The 21,526-nt window shown below is 37.7% G+C and overlaps 1 protein-coding gene across 3 annotated transcripts in view; it reads right to left on the reverse strand.

Moving 5' to 3' along the window:
- Positions 1–1,357: 1,357 nt before the first annotated feature.
- REV3L (REV3 like, DNA directed polymerase zeta catalytic subunit) overlaps positions 1,358–21,526 on the reverse strand; it is a 122,026-nt gene continuing 101,857 nt past the window's right edge. For all 3 annotated transcript variants that reach the window (XM_083831555.1, XM_083831556.1, XM_083831557.1), the window contains 13 exons: positions 19,431–19,549; positions 18,683–18,801; positions 17,555–17,696; positions 14,309–14,553; positions 13,197–13,305; positions 12,117–12,323; positions 11,386–11,495; positions 10,210–10,324; positions 8,413–8,550; positions 7,170–7,360; positions 6,038–6,284; positions 5,017–5,226; positions 1,358–2,515 (listed from right to left, as the gene is read on the reverse strand). In XM_083831555.1, the coding sequence (XP_083687681.1) occupies positions 2,375–2,515; positions 5,017–5,226; positions 6,038–6,284; positions 7,170–7,360; positions 8,413–8,550; positions 10,210–10,324; positions 11,386–11,495; positions 12,117–12,323; positions 13,197–13,305; positions 14,309–14,553; positions 17,555–17,696; positions 18,683–18,801; positions 19,431–19,549 (2,093 nt within the window). In that variant the 3' untranslated portion in view covers positions 1,358–2,374. The remainder of the gene's footprint in view (positions 2,516–5,016; positions 5,227–6,037; positions 6,285–7,169; positions 7,361–8,412; positions 8,551–10,209; positions 10,325–11,385; positions 11,496–12,116; positions 12,324–13,196; positions 13,306–14,308; positions 14,554–17,554; positions 17,697–18,682; positions 18,802–19,430; positions 19,550–21,526) is intronic.

Here is a 21,526-nt window from a genome sequence, read left to right on the forward strand (position 1 = left end):
GTCTTGAGCGGCAGCGTGTAGCAGTGCGTTGGACTGATACCAGGCGCCTTTGGCTGGATGACGTCTAAATTGTGAGTGGGCTTTGCCAGGACTTGGCGCCCTCAGGGTCTTAATGCTGGCCTCAGACTTGAAATGGCATACATGTCTATAACGTGCTCTCCTGACTCCCTGAACGCAATGCTTTTAATGTCAGGGGCTGCCCTTTAATGAAAATGAAATGCTTAACCCAATTTAAGATTAAAGCAGCTCGAAGACTTTTCAGTGATGAGGCTGGCTCATAGCAGGTCTCCAGCCTTGATGTTCAAGGCTGCAGCTTTCTTCCTAGTTAATTGGCTTTTTGGTGCTCCTCAAGACTTGTTTTAGAAAATGAATTAGTTTTCATATGTTTATATTTCCAACATAAATTACTTCGTGGCATACGTAGTCTTACAGTTAAAGCGAGGATCTATTTACAGTGCCTTTTAAGTTAAGGGTAAAAGAAGTGTTTAAGCTTTATGGAGGATCTTTTAAGTGTTATGGGTTGAAATTAATACAGTAAACTGTATGACCTTCCTATTGCCTTGTTTGTGCTAGAAACTCATCCTAGTGCAGGGGACAAGAGCTGCGGTCAGTGGGTTAGGTATCTGAATTTAATAACATTCATATTTTTGTCTATAAAAACAGGAGTGGGTTGAAGATGGTCACGTGCCCATTTCCTCCAGTGTTAAAGGTAAAGTCTTAGCGTTAAATGTCACGTAATATTTTTATTCATCCCTGAATCATCCCCAGAGGCTGGACTGTACTGCAGGCACCAAGGCGTTGGTCCTGGCATTTGCACTTTTACTCAGTAAATGACCCATACATACAGTGCAAGAATGCAAGAGCAGGCAAAATTTTGTGCCTTGATGGTTTGTTTTTTTTTTTTTTGGTTACTTTGCATAAAAGCTCCTAGCAACCTGCGTATGTTCTGTTATATATATGGAAAGGTTTTATTCTGCTTGTTGTGGGGTTTACATTGTACTGTATTGTGTGAAATTTAATAGACTGACTCGTATCTTGAATGTAATAAATGCTGAACTGGAGGAGGCACTCAGGTTCCTTTTATGTAAATAAAGTTTTGTTCTATTTTTAAAAGCTACTCTGGACTTCTAAATATAAAACTCACTCCTGGTTAGACTAATGGAAAACAACTGGAAATGTTTCTCTTCCTCTTTGGAGAAGGCCTCCAGGAATTGATACTGTGGTTTTAGATCACAAAGTTCAGGCTGGAGACTGAATTGTGAATTCTGCTGTCAGCAGTCTTGCTTTTGATGCTATTCGTGTGCATAACGAGGGAGACAAAGGTGTCTGCAACTGGGTGTTACAAAGAAGCAGTGTAGAGATTTTTACCATATCATTTTATTCAACTTTAATATGGTTTCCATTATTAACTTCTAAAACAAAATGATTTCCAGTTTAGAAAACAATGCACTGACCACATAATTCCTTTTCCATTTTATACAGTTATACAAATATTCTAAATACACATTTTGTCAAGATGGTGGCAAATAAGATTTAACTGTACAGTACATAAGGAAAGAAAATATTTTAAGCATATTTAGAAGCAATAGAAATGTCTATACAAAACAAGCAAAAATGGAATAAAATTTTATATTTAAAGTATTGCAACAGTCCCACAGGTTTGTAACAAAAATGTCTTTGCACAGTTCCTCACAATGCCCCATTAATAGCTAAAGCAAGACAGCAATTTTTAGAAAATAATGTTTCAAAATGCTACACATGATACTACTGTTTGCACAGTCTGATCAAAATAACAATCTACTTGGAATCAAGCAAAACTTAGGAGGAGATATACCAACCAACTTTAAAATTATCTGTATAAAAGTCATTGCACATTATTTTACTCAGTTGTTTGAAAAGTAAAAAAGTGTATTTACAAAATATTTCGCAGACAAAATTATAAAGTGAATGGATAATATATAATAACACGTCTTGATACTGACAGTTCAAGAACACACACTAATGGTTTTATCGTTTCAAGAGGTCTTCAGTGCTCCTTCCCCCAGGAAGTAAACTTGACTTCTACTTTGAAATGGATTTACAAGATGTTACACATAGCTATTTCAACATCAGCATTATAAAACAGTATGTTAGAAACATGAAAGAAAGAAGGAATTTGTACATCTTAAAAAGTGAGCTATTCATAGATCAACAAATGTATTTATTTATTTTTTTTAATTTAGTTAGGATAAGTGTTCATTATTCTTCAGATAACAAACCCAACAGTTAAAATGGAAATCCTGGACTAGATGAGTTGAAAAAGCACCATGCACAATAGTCTTAGTGTGGTAAACACTGAAAAAAAAATAGCACCTGGAATCCTGTAACAGATCATTTAAAACTGGTCAAGTAGCTGGCGAAGATACGGTGCCTTTGATAATTCTCTGCTCACTCTGGATAGCTTGAAAAGTACGGGACAGTTCAGGGAGACACACTGGATCTGTCGATCAAAGCAGCCTGTACAGTTCTTGCATATCTGGATCGCGTATGAAAAAAGGAAAACAGATTATTTTAAACTTAACGCAAGGCTACAAAGCTACAAGACTACTGCGTCCTTGACGTTTCAGCAGCAGAACAGGCAGAGCCCTGCAGGCAGCCAGCACCAAGCTTCTCCTGAGCACAGAGGCTCCAGGCGGCTCTCTCCTGCCCCTGCCAGGCAGATAATTTTGGTGCTAGCGCCTGGCAGGCAGACATCTGCTGCCAGCTGGGCACAGGTCAACAGCTTGGCCACACAGCGTGTTTTTCATGTCTACTCATACGTGGTGGCACTTGGGAAAACATGCTAAATGGCTGAGTGGCTTCAAGTGGGGGCAGTGTGGTATACTCATGATAAACCTACCCTGTGGAAAAGTTTCCTAGTGGAAAAAGACAAAAACTGTTATTCTGCAGTCACTTGCTATGCAGGAAAGAGACTTCATTAATAAGCTACTCCTATTTCAAGATAAGCTTCAATTAGAGCTTTTACTTTCCAAGTCAGAGTCAATCAATCCCAAGACCTAAACACAAAGGCAGGTCTGACTGTTCTCTTTGTTCACGGAACTGCTCATTAACATAGCCAACGCTGCTTGAAAGTATTTTTAACGTGAGATACTTGATTGAATAAAATAGCAGCAGGCAGAGTTTTTCCAAAGGTGTTTTTGGAAAACACGCTCTGATTAGTTTTCAAGAGAACTCCCCTGCTTTGCTCTTTTATTTTTCAACCCTTCCAGTGCCTGCCACCCCCAACAGTTTTTCCAAAAACTCAGCAATTTGCTTCCCCTCCACACCTGTGTTTTTTAACGCAAAAACTTTGAGCCCTCCTACCATTTGCATAGTTTGAGCAAGAAGTCAAAATCGGATCAATGAACGCCCTTCCTCTGCTTTTAAAATTAGTTCCTGTCTTTCTTTCCTTGTGAGAATCCTTTGGACCAGCAGCCCTCAGCCAGACCTGCAGCAGGATTCAATCGCTGCAGACTGAAAACGCAGACAGGAGCTGTGGAGGAGCAGCCCCGCTCAGCCAGGTCGCACAGGCTGTGCTGACACCAGCCCCCTGACCTGCACCTGCGACCTTCAGGATTTAAATTGGGTTTGTGCTAGAATTGTAACCACCAGCAGAGCCTCAGAAATTACCGTCTCCCCTGGATCTTTTGAAAGAGGCCGGGGCTGGTTTGAAACCATGGGACCAAACTAAATAATACTCAAGACGCTTTCAACGCTCAGTTTGTGTCTTGTGAACAAGTCTGTGGCCCTAACCTAGGGCAGCTAAGTTTTAAGCCAAGTTTTAAAATAACATGTGATTCAGTGGCATTAAACTGATACATCGGTTTTCTGCTGGCTCTGGAACATTTATAATCTAGGAGGGCCAAGAATTTGCGCCATGAGGCACATCTAGATCAGGACACATGCTCGTACTGACAGGTCGAGTCATCAAATACTGACTAAAACTGGATCCCAGGCCTTGCTGACCCGGCGCACGTTGCAGTGACAAGAGAGCAAAACCCCTGGTCCTTCCGCAGGGCCGGACCAATCCGCCCAGTTTTAATTTATTCCAGAACAAAGGCAATGTAAAAGGGCGAGGGCACCACAGGAAAACGCATCGCTTTCCTTTCCTGTCGTTTACAATGCAGATGAGAGCCACTATTGCAAAATACAGCAAGAAAATAGAAGTCCACATCTTAGTAATGTGGTATTTATGAATCGAGAATTATAATCGTTTTCTAGGAACAGAGCCCCGTAGGAACGTAGCTAATTAATGCCCAGATTACAGGGGCATTTATATCCTTGCAATTCAGGCAAGTAATCAAAATGGTTCATGCGCGAGTGCTAAAAATGATTTTAACAATAACAACAAAAATAAACCCAAATGTTAATTTTAAACTACTGCAGTACAAAAAGTAGGTGAGGGCATACTTATGTTTCCGAAAGGGGAGGCACAGTGCTTTGCTATAACGTATTTGGGAGCACAGTCAGCTACCCTCTTAATCGACTTCTAGCTCAAGGGAAAAAAAACAGCTTGGAAAATTTGTATCAAGAGGAAAGGTAACAAAAAACCCCAGACTAGAACATATCCACATTATGCACACAGATAAATATTTTTTTCTGAGACAAACATTTTTTGTTTCTGGAACATCATCAGTTATTTTATAACAAAAGCTGATTTTTTCAACGTATTTTACAACCCGCCATCAACACTGTTATAAAAAGGAACCTAAAAAAACACGTAAGATATTCTTAACAATAAAAAAAAAGGAAGAAAGGAAAAAAGCATCTTTTGTTCAGATCCTCTCCGCCCCCTTTGGCTTCAGTTTTATGCAAAGCTAAGGAGAGTAACAGCTGCTACGCTGCCTTCAACGGCAACGGGAAAAGCAAACAAGTTATAACACGTTTAACACCAGGGCTGCACTTCCTTTTTCTGTTGAGGGTATTCAGTAACACGCTGCTTTGAAATTTCAGCCCCTGTCTGTGGCTGACAGACGTCTGACAATGCTTTAATCATACCTTGACCAGCTGTTCTTGCTTACGCTCCAGCTCTCGGATTTCTTGGTTGAGAATCACTGCCACATGCTGTGGCTGGCTTCTGCATTTATTACAGATCCCATACTGGGTCAGTTCATCACACACGGGACAGTGTAAGGTCGTGAAATACTGGGAGATTGTGCCTTTGCGTCCTTCCAGCTCACTGCGGGCAGTGGAGGCAGTTTTTTGAATCTGATAAAAAAGTAAGAGGAAAGGAACTTTGAGGAGAGCAGCTTGCATTATTCCTAGATTACGCAGACTTTTTTTATGGAGTATGGAAGCATAACATAGCTTGTGGGGCACGGGTTCACATGCAAATTACTAATGTGGATTGCATCGCTCTGAGGAGCGCCTGCCCACACACTATGACCTATTTCACAAGGAAGCTCACCAGAAAAGAGAAACAGACTAACTAAAGAAATCCTAAATCACAGGGTAAATTCCTGAGCTCATCTCAAACCCTGCTTCCTGCAGTTGTTCATCTGTGTGCTGACCTGCTGCTACACATCCTGCTGCAGTTCCAGTGGCTGCAGTTTTGGAAACAACCAGTTTAAAATTTCCGGTGATTTTTAAAAAAGTGTCCCTGCTGCTCTGGCATTACCACCTTTTCTATGAAGAGGAAAAATCTTCAGAACATCTTGGAAAAACATTCCAACATTGACTGAGCAGAAATTTAAATTAAGTACAGCCAGATAGATGCATATACAGCTATTACCTAAAAATGAACAATTACAGCGAAATATTATTTTGAACTACAAAAGGAGTCAGAAAATAAAGACATCAGCGTGATCAGCCTTGAACAGAAGGAAAAATTTGCTAAGTGAAAAAATCACACACAAGATCTAAGAATCAGGCCTGCATGTTTAGGCATCAGACCACTGCCTCGTAAAATAACTAACCTCTGTTACCTCCTACAAGCCTCATTCTGTGAAAAAGCAAGATAAAACCCAGCACCGCATAGATGCGCTGCACGTGTAATCTGTTTGTCCTCAAACACACTTACCCGTGGCAATTCGTGGTACCAGCTGAAGACATCTATGCCGATCAGCGAGAAGACCCTGGCCAGCGGTGGCAGAATTTGTTTGGTAATGTAGTAAGTGGCATTCAGCCTCAGGTTGGGATCCTGCAGGACTTCAATGGGCCGTCTCACCAGCTGGATCAGAGGCAGTCCAGGCATGCCATACACGATGACATAGGGCACTCGCTCTCCGACTCGTGGTTCAGAGCGACGGTCATAGGCAAGCATTCTCCTGTTTAAAAATACTTTTTACAATGCACCCAGAGGCAAATTACAAGCAAGCGAAACAATTGTGAAAATTCCCCATCTGGTGATATTTAGTAGCTCTGCAGAAGACTGAAGTTGGCGTCTATTGGGAAGCACAGGACCAAGTTGTTTTATTTTTAATCTGTCTCAGGATCAGACCCAAGTTTTAGAACCTGGAACACGAACACTAAAGACACCTCCTCTTTCAGGTCACTTGGATTTGCATGCTGGTTGCTTTCTATCACGTCTTTAAAGAAATATATTTATAAAGAGCAGCCACAGCACTAAAACGAGCTCAGGAACCCAGAAAGCAAAGGACCATGCATTTGGAAGGAGGAATTAATCCAGGAGAGGAATTTTATTTATTTAAAAAGCTTGGCTTAATTTGAAGACATACTAAGCAAGGTAAAACTGGCAAAAAACCAGCTCCCATTATTTATTACACTGTGTAAGTTACTTTTTAAGAAATGAAAAATTATGCCTGGTAATGTGTTTCACAGCACTGAGAGAGATTAGTATTACAGAATTTTAACTCTAACATATGCAATATCTATGAGCGACGAGCAACGTTTTTGCTGCTCATCAAGCCCCTTTACAAAAACAAAAGCATTGGTAATAGCAGAGGACACATCACTATACAGTCTTGACATGTCTTGACAAGAGACCTTACACTTGAACATGCCTGGCTTTTTCCAGGAACAAGGAACGGCTTTCCAGGACTGTCTGATACCTGATCTCTCTCCACACACAGAAGACAGTCAGGGCCGACTGCTGCAATAATACCTGAAGGAGACATCTCACTGCTACCTGTAACTTGCCAGGACAAAGGTTAAGGGGAAAATCTACGATCAACACTTCTTAATTTTATTACCTGGTGATTTCCAGGGCTGGTACACAGGATCCAGGTCTGTAGGCAGAGCTCCCTCTGTACTCTTTCGCAAAGATGAAATCTTGTATGCTGGCTTTTCCTTCCAGTAACTTCATGCACTGATTCTGAACGTACTGTTTGATCTGACTTATGTCACGTGTTTCAAATAGCAGCTTGATAGAACACTCAAGTATCTTTACAACCAAAGGAGAAAGGTTATTTTTAACTCAAAAATAAGTAATTCCAAATAATTCAGTTAAATTATATGCAAGTATTAATACACTGTTTAGGAGAAGTGTAAGTTGTGAACTAGGATGTTAATATGACAACAGGTTGCCCTCTCTTCCACTCACATGTTACTGAATGTTTTTTCTCAGGTTGACACAAACGTGAGCCTGCAATTCACGTATTTTCTTCTCACTCTAGTTCTTTTTGTAAGGAATGAGTTAGACATTATTGACAGTAATTCATATTTATAAATATAAGGATTAAGAAGAATGTGCCTGGGACACTGGACAATATTTAAGATAGCAATGCAATCCCAATGTCAATCAGTCAGCTTTCTGAAATTTCACATCTTTCATGACATGACCATGCTCAGACACTGAGATTGCTTCAGCAATTACAGAGGTTTTTCAGAGTATGACAGATTTTTTTTTTCCTGTCATTTAAGATGTTTTGGTACGACTTTCTGACTGCCTCAACAAACAAAAGAATTGGGATTAAAAAAGAAGAATGGAAGTAAATCCTAAGTAGTTACCTTTCTTATTGGGATAAATTTGTTTTGACTTGATTAAGAACAAGAGACTTTTCTTTTTAAAATCCCAATACACAGCTTAAAATAAACAAACAATTTTATTTTAAATGAATTATCAGCTGAACTTGATTTCTGTAAGTGAGTCATTTAGCAAACACCCTTTAGGGAAAAGTCTGCCTCACTCACCTTGGAGTTTAACTTACTTCCCCGTAAAGCGAATTGGATCAAGGATGGTCTTCTAGAGAACTTACATGGAGCTGAGGGTTTTTATGTTTTTTTTAGGGGCCAAAAGACAGTAATTGTTAAGGTAGAAACTGCAAAACCTTGTAATGCTGCACAAGTTCTTCAATTTGTTTTCCAAACTACTCATACCAGAAAAACAAAGTCTCAGACAGCTAACAAAGACTAGAGACTCTGAGAAAGGATAAAAATGCAATGAAATAACAGAATACTGTGATGTTTTTCAGAAAGAATGCATGAGTATCTTACCTTGGAAACAGCAGGACAGGAGTCCCTTCGGACGGTCTCTATGCCTTTTGCATCAAATACTGGGTCCTTCTGGTCCAGTGTTTCATACATGTAACCCACGTACCTCTTCTTAGTTTGCAGGACACATGGCAAGTAAACCTGGAATGTTTAAAAAGAACATAGCCCACTGACATTTGTATTTGTTGACAGTACTGAATATAAGGTGGCTCTGAACATAAATGGTTTCAGGGGGGTTCGGTGGTGTTCCATTCTCGAATCGCTTTGTACTTCATCTAGCTGTAAAAGACAAGCAACCTGAAGCTCAGATGCAAAGTGATACACAGTATAATCTGAGCATCCTTACTTTTTTGGATTGCATCTGCCAGCATTTTTAATGCAAATGTATTATCTCTCTTTCTTAAAAAAGACAACAACTTCATTTTAAACATTAGAGAAGAAATCTGTCTCTGCAAAAGTAGTGGTGTTTGAACTTTCTGATCTCAAATTTCATCCAATTACGGGATGTCTAAAATCAATTAGCATCCTGATTTGGGGAAAGCATGCTTTTTGGATATCTATGCTTAGAGAACAGTTTCCTCATAAATGGATTTTTAGGGTCACGGTCTTTTTGCTTCTTCTCTCCAACTTTTTACTTCATTTTTGATGGTCTGAGTATTCCTTGAGCAGTTTTAGAAGAAAGAATGGGGAACAATTGCTTCTCACTATTACTAGGACAACGCCACATCTTCTGGGCTCTGCTGGGAAGAGGGAGCAGTGAGTTTAGACACCTGCACATAGGTGTTCCACTTCTTTAACAGATGCTCCAGCTTTGTGGCTGTGTATGTTATACATTTTCCTCTTCCTGTCTTAGGAGGCCTCCAAAAAACTCAGTATTTTGACCCAAAAGTGAGTAAGGGCACTTGAAGTGAAGCACTTGGACATCTGCTCAAGCGTATCTTTACGCCTAGTAATTTTTCTGACTAATTACTCCTTCAGCTTAATGACATGGGATTACCTCAAAGAAACGGGAAGGGTCTCTGTATATCAGTCAGCGAGGAAAGGTTGCTGTGCCTTCCACAGGTATTCTGACTTTTCTAGTTAATATTTTTCTACTGTATTTTCACTGAGAAATGGTAATTTGCATATGAATTCTGATTGAACTTCTTGAATCAGGTATGTACTTTTAAAATGTCTAGAGCATCTGAACTAATTACTAATGACTTTCCAAGGATAAAATTCCATCAAAATTAGTATCACATTGCGTTGCTCTTCTATGGCTTGCAGTCATTAGTGCTTCTTTCAAAAGCCTGCTGAATGAATGTTTATGATTTTTCATTTTATATGTATACGTATCACATGGACATATCCTGAAGTGTGCTAATGCTGACTGAAGAATAAACATCTGGCTAGGAATTAATGCACTGGAATCACTTCAAGGGATGGTGTACATTTTCACTACCAAGTTGCCCACATTTGTTTGGTAACATGCATGTAATATCAAACCGAGGGAGACATTTCCAAAACTTGATGAGATGGGAATTTCAAATTGCCTGGTGCTGCCACGGTAACAAGCCACCAGGCATCCAGATGTGAAAAAGGGAATGTTTCTTTTTGTGGTGCATTCTGCAGCGCTCCTCTGACAGGGTCGCTAAAGCATTAAGAAGGAGCTGGCAACATACGTGCAGAAACAGTATGGTGCACGACTGCTGTATATCATTACATGAAGTTAATGTCCAGAAAAATCTTTTATCTTCACATTGTTCTTAGGATAACAACGCTTTCACTCAACACACTTGCAGTAAAACATTCTCCTTTTACCTTTTCAAACTTCAGTTTAACAGGTTTGGGGTTTGTTGCTGTTACAGCTTCAGCAATTTCTTGACCAATCTTGAAAGACTGCTCCTTAGTTGCTCCTTTCAAGAGTACAAACATGCTACAAGAAATCAGACATAGGAAATAAGAACAAATCTGTTCAGCATAGTTCCTGAAGCTTATAAGCTACAGCTTCCTGGTGGCAAGGCAAAGATGCAAGCTGTTAACAATTCTGTTCCTTGCCTTCATTTTGAAAAGCCAAAAACCTGAGAAGATTCAGTGTTCAGTCTGAGATCAGGAGTGCCAAACGCACGATGAATGCTGGGGCTCTCTTGTAGGCAGGGAATGTGATGGCTCCAGGCACTGCAAAACTTCTGAGTTCTCAGGAGAGAACTGTAGAGAGCTCTGGGTACGCTGTTTATTTTCACTATGGCCAGCAAGAGGATTTTACTTCCTTCTCCCAGCAGTAATTTTTTAGTGTGTGTGAAACTACTACAAATTTAGTATCTTTAAAATTTCAAATCTTCCATCAATTTTGGCTGAAATCATTCACCGGATTCACAAGATATTAAGGAGGAACAACCAGATAAGCTGTTTCCCATAGCTGAGAAACGACCCAAATCTAGCACCAGAGATGGGTAAGCCTACAGCATGGCCATCATTTAGAAGGATGATTGACTAAGAAAGGGGAACTACTTATATAATGTATTTCATGCAGCATATCTTTGTATACTTTGGTGGCTGCTTCTGAACTGATCCACTTACGAAACTTAAAAGAGTGCCTTCAACTGAGCATCAATGCGTAATACCTAATACATAATAAATCACTCTGTTTTCCAAAATAAAAATGGCATCAGAAACAGGCATAAAAATGCTCATTCAATAAAGATGACTTGTATTAATTCACACCTGAAAAAACGTGTTTATTTATCCTCTCCTTCCTGTTCCATAAAATTTACAAAAGAAAGAAAACCTTCAAAGTGCTTTCTAAGAATACTAAAAGAAACTCCAGGAAAATGAACATTCTTTACTTTGCATCATTCTGCAAGACAGTAAGCAATGTCCCAAAGAGGGTTCGTCTACTTCTTCCAGTATCATAAATCATGTTGACACAACAGAAAAATATATATATGAAGAACTATTACGATTTTAAAACATTGTAAGATACAGACTGTTAGTTACCTGTCAGTATCACCATACACAACGTGAGCACCCCATTTTTTGGTATCATTCACCAGTTTTATAGCACGCTCCAATGTTTCTCTGGCTTTGTGGACAATGCTATCACCAAGCTGCAATGTCAAAGAGAAATTGAAAATCTTTATTTTATTGCTGAAACCAATACTAGCTCTTGGTAAATGCTGGTAACTTGGCTTGATCTGTTTAAGAAAATTATTATATTGAGATAATGTATTGTACTTCATTGTTTAGAAGAATATAATAAAAATTAAAAAGGTTGCTTACATCACCCTAAAATAGCAGGAATTAAAGGAAGAATGACCAAGTTACTACCAAAGGAATGAAAATAAAATTTAGTTTAAACTTCTGTAGGCACATGAACAGTATAAGGAACATGAGAAGATTGCTTAGGTTTGTTTTCTCCAGTTCTTGGATTTTGCTGATTCCTCCTTTTATAACAAGTATCAAAGAGCTACAATGTTCTATTTTATTTCCACCATTAGAACTGCAATGCAGTCTACCTTTGGAGAGACTTCTACAGAAATGCCAACTGCAAATGTTTTTAATAGGAAAAGATTTTTTTTAAAGGACAACAAAAACAGTACTACAAATAAACAGCTTTTATGATGGTACTTTGATTACATGTTTCAAATAATAATACTATGTTATCTTACTATTTTTTAATAATTGTGTCTTTCCCACTGTTTTTCTGTATTGTTATCTGCAACCCTTACCTCAATGCATGGCATTCTTCCAGAAAAATTAGCAGCAGTGTAACCATATGTAAAATTAGCTATATATTTAAGACCCAACTGCCGAGCTTCAAGCATTCGAGTTATAGCCTTGTCATGCTTGTAAGCCTTCATTGACTGTTTCACCATTATCCTAGTCTTCAAGATTTCTTCTAGCATTCTTGGCAGCACACCTTTTCTTACCGAAGGCTGCCATAAAGGGAACAAAGAAAAAAAAAGGTTAAAAAGCCCAACCAAAACAGTTAAGAGTAGAAGCGAAACCTAGAACTATGAGATAATCACCGATAAGATGAATAATTAGCAAGATGCCCCAGGCACCAATGGTTTGGCTCGTCATGGAAATATTACAAGCAACACAGAATATATGCAAAGCTCTTAAGGGCAGGGTTAATAGCTTTTTGTTGTTATCATCAGCCCTGCTAATATAATGTTTAGAAAACCTTATTAACTAAAATGGGACTTCAATAGTTAACTTGCTGTATTAATTCTCGAAGTGCTAAAAGGTGAAGGAATATTATTTTTTTAAAATTCTGCAAGCTTTCTTTACCTAAAATTTTGTTTTACATTAAATATACATATGCTGATGACTGGCACATTATTTGTATATGCTCCAGGCCATATTTATTGATTTCATTATATATCAGCCAGCAGTATGCACAGCATAAAATAAGAACAATAAAAAGCAAGTCAGGGAGTTTCATCTCCCAAACCACGACTCTTTGTCTAGGAAAGCATTGTGCTTTTCAAGCAGGAGAATGAAGTGTTACACGCAGATAATTACTGTTTGATCCCCAAACTGCACAAGTAAAATACAGTTTAATTATAGATGAAATAAGCCTTTGGTATAAATGAAAGCATGAAGATGACATTTTATTTTTTGAACTGTCAGAAGTTCAGCATGCTGACAAATATCAACAAACACTGGGAAATGAGAGACTGAACCTCCCCCCTCTTCTGTCTGCTCTTAATGCAGCAAAATATAAACTACAACATCAATTTGATCTTAAGCTAGACAACCAACAGGAAGTAAAAATGCCTGTCACAGAGCACTAATGTCATTACCTTGACAAAAGCCACTCCACTGGGTGACACTGTGATATCATGCCTAATCTGGTAAAGCAAGTCAGGAGGTACTCGCAGAGATGTGCAGCCAAATTTGAACGCATCGTATCTATTAGAGAGAAAATTAAATATGAAGATGATTCATTCATTTACAGCCCGACGAAGCAAAAACATCAACTCACATTAAAATGCTGATAATGCCAGCAAGGACAGAATCACAAGGTATAAATCTCAGGTATAAACAAACATACTATCATTTAAATTTCTTAGCTACATGCAAAACACTCTAGGAGAAAAGCAGCAATATACGTCTGAATTCCACACAGTGTAATTTACCTGCCGTGTGTTAATACATTACTTCCAAATGCTGAGTTAGTGGAAGCCTCTAATCACACCCTAATCCTGTATGGAAACCATGCATGTCTACCAAGTAACATGCTGCATATATTTTCTTCCTACGACTTCAGAATTTCCAATCAGAAACTTGAAGGCCTGCTGGTGACACCTAGTAATCACTGCATGCACCTTTCCATTCTTTCAAATATTGTTTTATAAAGGTAATTATAATGAGAAGTGGGATTTTTCTTCTTTTTTCCAATTAACACATTTACTGTTAATCTCAATAAAAGGTGCTACATAAAGTAACTAATTGTATTTTTTCATTTTCAGTAGTTAAGACAAGAGTGAACCGCAACTCTTAAAAGAGCACAACAATTTATGAACATACAGTGGAATAATACTAGTCCAGTTTTGAAAATACAGTAGATTTATGTTTCAATTTATTTTGAAGCAACATTAAAAACTAGTATCAACACAGCAATGCAACATGTGTACACACATGCACGTACACACAAATTACTATTATTATTTTAACAGAACAGAGACTAATTCTGTAATCAAAAAGCACATATTGATGTGCATGTGTTTGTGTGTATACACACATGCACACACCCCCATGGTTGATCTTTACCGTCTCATATTTTCTAACAGAAAATGGTGCTATTCATACATATCCATAATTTCCAAGGATAACCAAGGGTTCTCAATATCTTACAAAGGATGCTGAAGTCTCTACCAAATCAAAGTTTGTAAGGGAAAGAAAAATAACTTACTTTCCTAAGTTTTCAACATGTCCCAGGCAGGTTGAAAAACAGTAGTTGTATGCTATCACAATGGAAGGATATAATGACTGGAAGTCTAACACAAGAACAGCGTTGCTGTAGAAGCGGGATTCTGGCTCCATTATTAAGGGAACACATTGAGGGGCTTTCATCTGAGCTCGCTGCTGGATACTGGGTGTCACAGGAATATAATTCATTGGCTTTGCAACACGTAGCATCATAGACTCCACACGATACTGCAAAACAGATTGGATACAGTCATTATAACTATAATTCCAAAAACGTAGAATAAATACGGATGTATTAAAATTATATAAATACGCACTTAGATTTCCTGAATTTAAGGTACAGACAAATAGTTTTCCCAAATAAACAACTATACTCTTATTTGTAATGTATATTTTCTATCACACTTAATGGAACTTTTCATTGTGTTTCCTCAGCATTTAGCCCTAACTTTAAAAAACAAAGTACTTCTGAGTGATATCTATGGAAAAAAACCAAAATAATAATAACAAAAAACACACAACATCCAGCTCAGGGTAAAATTAAAAATCCAGCAGGCTCAAAAAATTATACAGCCATGCTACAGTCAGTGAATGAGCATTTGCTAATTTGTATTTTTGTTAGACTTACAGAACATTAAAAAAAAGATATAACGTACAGTTGGTTTGCTTACCATTTTCCATAGGAATTTGCACAGAAATTTTATTCAAGAAAACAGAAAAATGACAAGCAAGCTGTGTAAGGTAGCAATTTTACTTCCAAGTTTGTGACTGTACAAGGTAACTACAATATACTTGGCAGCAAAAGAACCAAGGGAAGAGTATGTCGGCCCATTTCTAAAGTCATTTTTTGCATTTAAAGCTTTGCACTGGGTACCATGATTTCTCCCTCATGATGCCACAAATACTACAGGAAGGATAAAATAACAGAAAGTTTAAGTACTTTTACCTTGTTCAAGATACCACAAAACATCATCTACGGAGGCTGCCACGTTAGATTTATCTCTAATCATTTATATATTACTACAATGTTATAGTAAGGCTTTAGAAGCACTAATAGCCCCATACTCATATTATTGTATGTATTTACAATAATAATAATAATAAACAGCTGAAAATTAAGTATATAAATGTCAAAGGAGTGAAAATCCTGCCTTACCAAAGAACAATCCTACATAATCCTAAAATCCTCTGCTTTGTCAGCAACTAGATAACTCTTCACAAGCCCTCTGCCTGATGCACTATATATTCAGTCATTGTACTGAACTGGTTAGGTAACATTTCATTAACTCTAATTTTATAAATGAACTTACAAAATCAGTAGCTTTAACAAGACCCTGTGACCTTACAAACAGGTTGGAGTTTGAAAGTGCAGTGGTGCAGTAGCTTAAGCTGCTGCTGCCTTCCTTGTGCACATGCGTATCCAGTGATGAGCTCAGATGCGTGATGAGATGGTCAGGGAGCAGAACTGTGCAAGAACTAATTTTTTTTTCTATTTTTCAGCAAGTTCTTCAACCGTCTGACTAATAGCCTATATGCCTACGACCATATCATGTTAGACTTGTTTAGTCTGCTATGGAATATCCAAAATAGCTTAATAAAAGAAAAGAAAATCACCTTTAGAACAGTCTTGTAAAACTTAATGAAAGAAAAATTTTGAAAAGAAAAACCTTAAAATAACTGAAATCCTTTCTTAGTACAGAAATCCTTTCTAACATCTGTTTCAGATAAGGAGAAAAGGAACATCTTCCTAAGATGCAGTGATTGTTCTTTGGAGTGAAAAAAGGATTATCTGAGGTAACTTGGAGTTGTTGCAACTGCCATTTCTGTGATCTAGGAAGTTTCAATGATAAAAAAAAAATACGTGCACAGAAGGAAAGAGAAAAGAACAGTCAGGATTGAAAATGCTGCATGTTTCTGTTGCTCACTCCCACTCACAGCCATTTGAGAAAATGACAGGCAGAACAGTCTTCGCAGGCTGTAATCATGATAGTTTAAGCATATCTACGTTGGCAGTATGCCAGCCCACCCTCCCTGTCCCTAACTGTGCATTTCTCTTCCCTTGTGGTACCTTTCTGATGGTATGGTAAGCCAGTTCAGGGAGCTGAACCGCTGAATAGCCCTTTCTCCTCACCTCCAGCTCCTCACCAGTAAAAGAAAAATCAAAATAAAATAAGGCCAGTATAGAGCTCTGTACCAGCAAAAACCTCTGTTGGGTTGAGAGATGACACAGGCAGTTGCAGTCTCAGAAAGTAAGTGGCAGCATTTTAAAATTGTCTTTATTCATTTTAATTTTTTGAAATTGTTAAGGAACTGACACGCTAGTTTCTGGCTGCCTTAATACAATGTTGGTCTGTTTAGGTCATTAATTTTTAAGTTGTCTTTCTGTTGACAGAATTTGGCAAAGTAATCAAATCCTGGTCAGCTAGCTGAATGTCTATTTAAGCAGAAAGATGGTAAGAAAGAATAATTATGGTAGGAAAGGAAAGACAACAGAAGCTAACACGTGAGTAAGAGCAATTGTCTTCTAATTTCAGGTGCTGTTCAAGGCTCATGTGAAGTCATAAAAAAAAACCAGCTTAGTTAGCCTAGTCAATCAGAACCTGGGCAAGAAAAGCCTTTCTAATTAATGAAAACTCCTGTGGTCCCAAAGAAAGAGAAGGGTAAATCTGTCCTGCTCACTTTTCTTCTGATGCTAGTGTCAAGTTAACAGAACCATGCATCTTGCATTACACATGTACTTAATAAAGCCAGAGCCATTTCTGTCTCATCATCAAATCTTGCCCAGTGGTCTGCTTCGCAGGAAATGTCAGTTACAATATAGTCAATGCAGCTTTGCCTCCCATGGAAGAAAATCATCTCACCTCTTGATTATAAACATGTTTGATTAAATTTCTTAATGTTTTATAAAGTGTTCACTTTCAAACTCATGTAAGTGTGAAAAATATCAACCTAAAATGAAAATTTAGTGTTCTCAAAGTCATTAGAGGAGACTCAGTGTAGTAATTATATTTGGGGCAGTCTTAACTATTTTTAACAGCTACTTTTAATCTCTGGAGACTAACTATTACTGTATTTGAACTGCCTTTCTTAACGTTTCAATTTCTTATTATACAAAACAGTCCTCTGACCTTATGAAAATACATACACTGACTCTGAAAATATTGAAGAACTAAAACATTTTGTAATGACTATTTTGCTTTTGTGAAGTGTAAGGTAAACTAAATCTTACCTGGGAGCCTCTTGTTAATACATGTAAGAACTGAATGCCAAAAAGTCTTGCCATTTCACTTGTTCTGTCAATCAAATCCAGTTTTTCTAATAACTGGAGGTTCCCATGGACCCGACTAACATAATGATCAACCATTTTCCATCTGTGAAAGTGAACACCTTGTTATAAACAATCAGAACAATGCTGCTCTTTCTAAGAAAAATGTATTTTTATGACAGCTTATTACAAATGAGCAAATAAAATTTCCCATAGGACATTTTTATACAGCTCTTTCAGAAATGTGGCGCACAAGCATATACTTACGTATTCTAAAGATACACACACAACGTGGTATAGGAACCTAATGCTAAGAAATATCTCAATAACATTCTATATCCTGTTTGCCTTACCACCCTAAAGAATTGCTAAAATAGAAACCTGAGTTTTTCTTCACCTGTTCATGTTTGCTTTTTTTCCTTCCCAAGTGGAATTCTGTGGAAACAACCTTCTGTATTTGTTGAATATAAATTTGTAATTTCAACACTAGGCCAAGTTTCCACACAGTCCAAAAGTACTTAAGAAAACAAATACATGTTATTTAAGACATTCAAATCAGTACTCACAGTATATTATGAATTGTTGACATGACACAATACCAAAACACTCCAAGGAAGAGTGAAGCCCATTGTGATACGTGTCATATACAGGTATTTTTAAGCAGCTACAGTTACTCTCTGAACATCTTGTACACTGTTTTGTACTATTCTTAAGCCTAGCTTGGTTTGCATGTACTGTGAAGTAAAACAGAAACCTGACAGTTCATAAGAAATCCTTCTGATGAATACTACATACCAAATAAAGACCTTACAGAACTTCAGAACAGAAGATCTATTCAGATATGTTGAGACTGCAACTGAAAAATAGCTTTGCTTTTTTAAATAGAAAAACAAAGATATCATATTGAGGGTATAACCATACAATAGAACACATCAGGACAGCAAAGTAAGGTCATGTTGCTGTATGTAGACTGTTCTAGTACCTGAGCTAAACTGGTGATTTCTATCTATGGTGGTTTTAGCTTATACCTATACAATTTTAAGAATCTGGCCTTAAAAAGAGCAAATAAAAAAACTCGTAAGAATGGATTACCTGTAGACATCTGCCTTGTTATCAAACCAATCAGAAAGAACTCGGAAAGTAAATAAAGGAAAACGCTGATGAAGAACATGAAAGCCCACATTTTCAAAGGTGTAATTCATTAGATTCACCTGTAAAAATGCAGAGAATGTGTTAACATGCATAATGTCTTTCACAGTCAAAGAAATCTATGCTTTTAAAAAATAGTAACAACTGATTTATTACCTTTTTATTAGCATTGTTACCAAAGTGTAAACATTTATATTTAGAAGTCCCTAACTATTTAAAAGTCATGAAAGAATATCCCTCATCAAATGAAAAGACTACATAGAATTAAATAGATCACAAAGATCTGTTTGGTCAGAACAAAGTCTGTTAAGACTCAATCAGCTGAATGTTGAATGTAAGGTCACAAACAGCAGAACAAGTAAGTATGAGAACTCAAAATAATTTCAAGTACTTAATTTAGTACAAGCACCATAATAGCTGACTTACTATAACTGATAAGTTGTTCTCAAGACCCACAAAGAAGTATAAAGGAATATCATTAAGAAACAATACTAGAAGAGAATGGCTTCAGTATTTTACGTTTTAGTGATATGCAAAATCCATTCTCATAGAGTAGCAGATAGCTGTATTTGAAAGGGTATTAAAAACAAAAAAGAAAGAGCTATATAAACTATATGAATTTTTCAACAAAGTCTCCAATAATTAAAAAAAACACATAAATTTAACACACTAAACTGTTTTTTAACGTTACCTCATTTCTCATCATTCTCCAAATATTTAAGGTAATTCGCCCAACAATATTTATTTCACTCATTGTATCTGACCCATATTCATCCAGCTCAGCTGCAAATCTGTTCTCCTTCTTATCATCTGAAGACATTAAAAGAAAATACATTTAGATAAGTTACAGTACAGTCAACATCAGATCAAGTTATCTCTCTGCCCATTTGAGCTGCCTAGAAAAATAAGAATTCCTAGAAAAATAAGAATTCCTAAAAACTGTTACTGATTGTACAAGATTATTTATTTACCAGTCTTCTACAAAACTGCTAAATAAAATTCCCCCATGTTTTTCCACTCTTGCACATCCCTCTGAAGATAACTCTTACTTTGGGTTCACTGAAATGGTGTCATTTCAGTCATTTCACGGCAATATATTCTCTGTAGTGAATATATTGGCTAAGCAGTGCTGAATGTTACTTGAGAGCTAGCTGCATGCACGTTAGTGCACAATACACACACACGAGAAAAGCGATCTCTGTCCTAAGGAGTTTCTAACTCAAGGTTTTACCTTTCATGATCTTCCACAATCAGAACCAAGTCATGGGAGAGAAAACTCAGCACCTTTTATATTGTGAAAGCAAAACAGAGTGGGAGCAGGTGGACGTAATTTCTGGACAACACAAATGGAGAGAAGGATACAGGAAGGAACAAATGCAGAGGCAGAAGGAACAGTGTGACTCTTTCTGTAACAGTGACTGCTGTAGAGAAAAGAACCTCTTATGCCTTTTTTTTTTTTTTAAATATACTTTGAAATACTACTACACAAGAGAGGACAGTCCTTTTGGTATATGTCTTTCTTTCAGTAAACCTAAGGCTACAGCTTTGACATTCTTTCCTGAGTTTACATAGATGTTTTTTTTTAAATGCATAATAGAGTTTAAAATTCAATATGAAAACACTCTGTATTGTTAGATATATTAATCAAGGTGCTTTTAGGGCCACCTCCACAAACCTCTAGTCTTGTTCCTTCTTTTTAGTTTAACGGAAGAAGAAATCATTTTGAGACAATTTCCCCACAATTCTACATTCATACCTATTTTTCAACTGTTGGTTGGGTACTCTGACTCTATCAGATATGCCTGTACAGTATCCTACTCACAAAAACTCACAGTTGCTCTACAGCTGGCATGGGGAATATCACCAGAACCATTTGAGCCTCTCTGGGAACAAAGTATAGAGAAGGAGAGCCGGGCAGTCTTCCTACCTTCCAAGTGTGTGAGATGAAACGAAAAGAAGTCTCCTCTCATCCTCTGTTCCCCACTCCCTATCTTTGAGTTGTGATGCAAAGGAGGAAACAGGAGGCCACAGTGCACACACAAAAAATGCCACTACGCACAGGCACAGTACTCACTTCTCTTGTGGTGTGTCCTAATGACTTATGAATAGTTCACTTGCAAATGGCAGAGGCAGCACCAGACTCAGCCAATAAAGCAAAACCAGAGAGAAGTCCAGCTTTCTTTTGTTAAGTTGAAATCACAGGAAAGGGAAGGAAAAGTACCTTCCATCTTTATTTCAATAGGAGGAAAGAGGAGCATACTGCTTGAAGGAGCACTTTCTGTTCTGAAAATACAGCATGTGAAGAAGGGAGGGAAATATGAAGCATAGGGGTTGGAAAAGCAAGAGGGACACAGATGGGGTAAAACCCATGGACAAGAAGGCCACAAAGCAACACAGAACACACTTGTATGTTTATGGTCATGCATGCAAGCCAACACTTTTAGCATGACACTTTTGGGAGGAGCTCAGTGTGAATTTCCTTATCTTTCTCCTGTGGTTCAACAAAAGAAGATACTTACCTTACAATAACCCTGGTTCTTAGAAATATTTTAAGTGTTATGTATTACACTTCTGGGTGTACATCTAACACCTAGCACAAGAACTCATGTACTATGAGTAACAGTGCAGTGGAGATCATGCCTATGTCCTGCATGCCCTCTTGCACTTTATGTCCAACGGTATTAAGTAATACAACCCTTTATTCCTTCACTAGAACTAAACCCAAGCTGTGTAGGTAGGACCCCATAGATGTAGGGATGGAAGCCTGACTCTGAAATACACAGGGAC

Source organism: Anser anser, assembly GCF_964211835.1.
Source record: "Anser anser genome assembly, chromosome: 3".
Taxonomy (NCBI): domain Eukaryota; kingdom Metazoa; phylum Chordata; class Aves; order Anseriformes; family Anatidae; genus Anser; species Anser anser.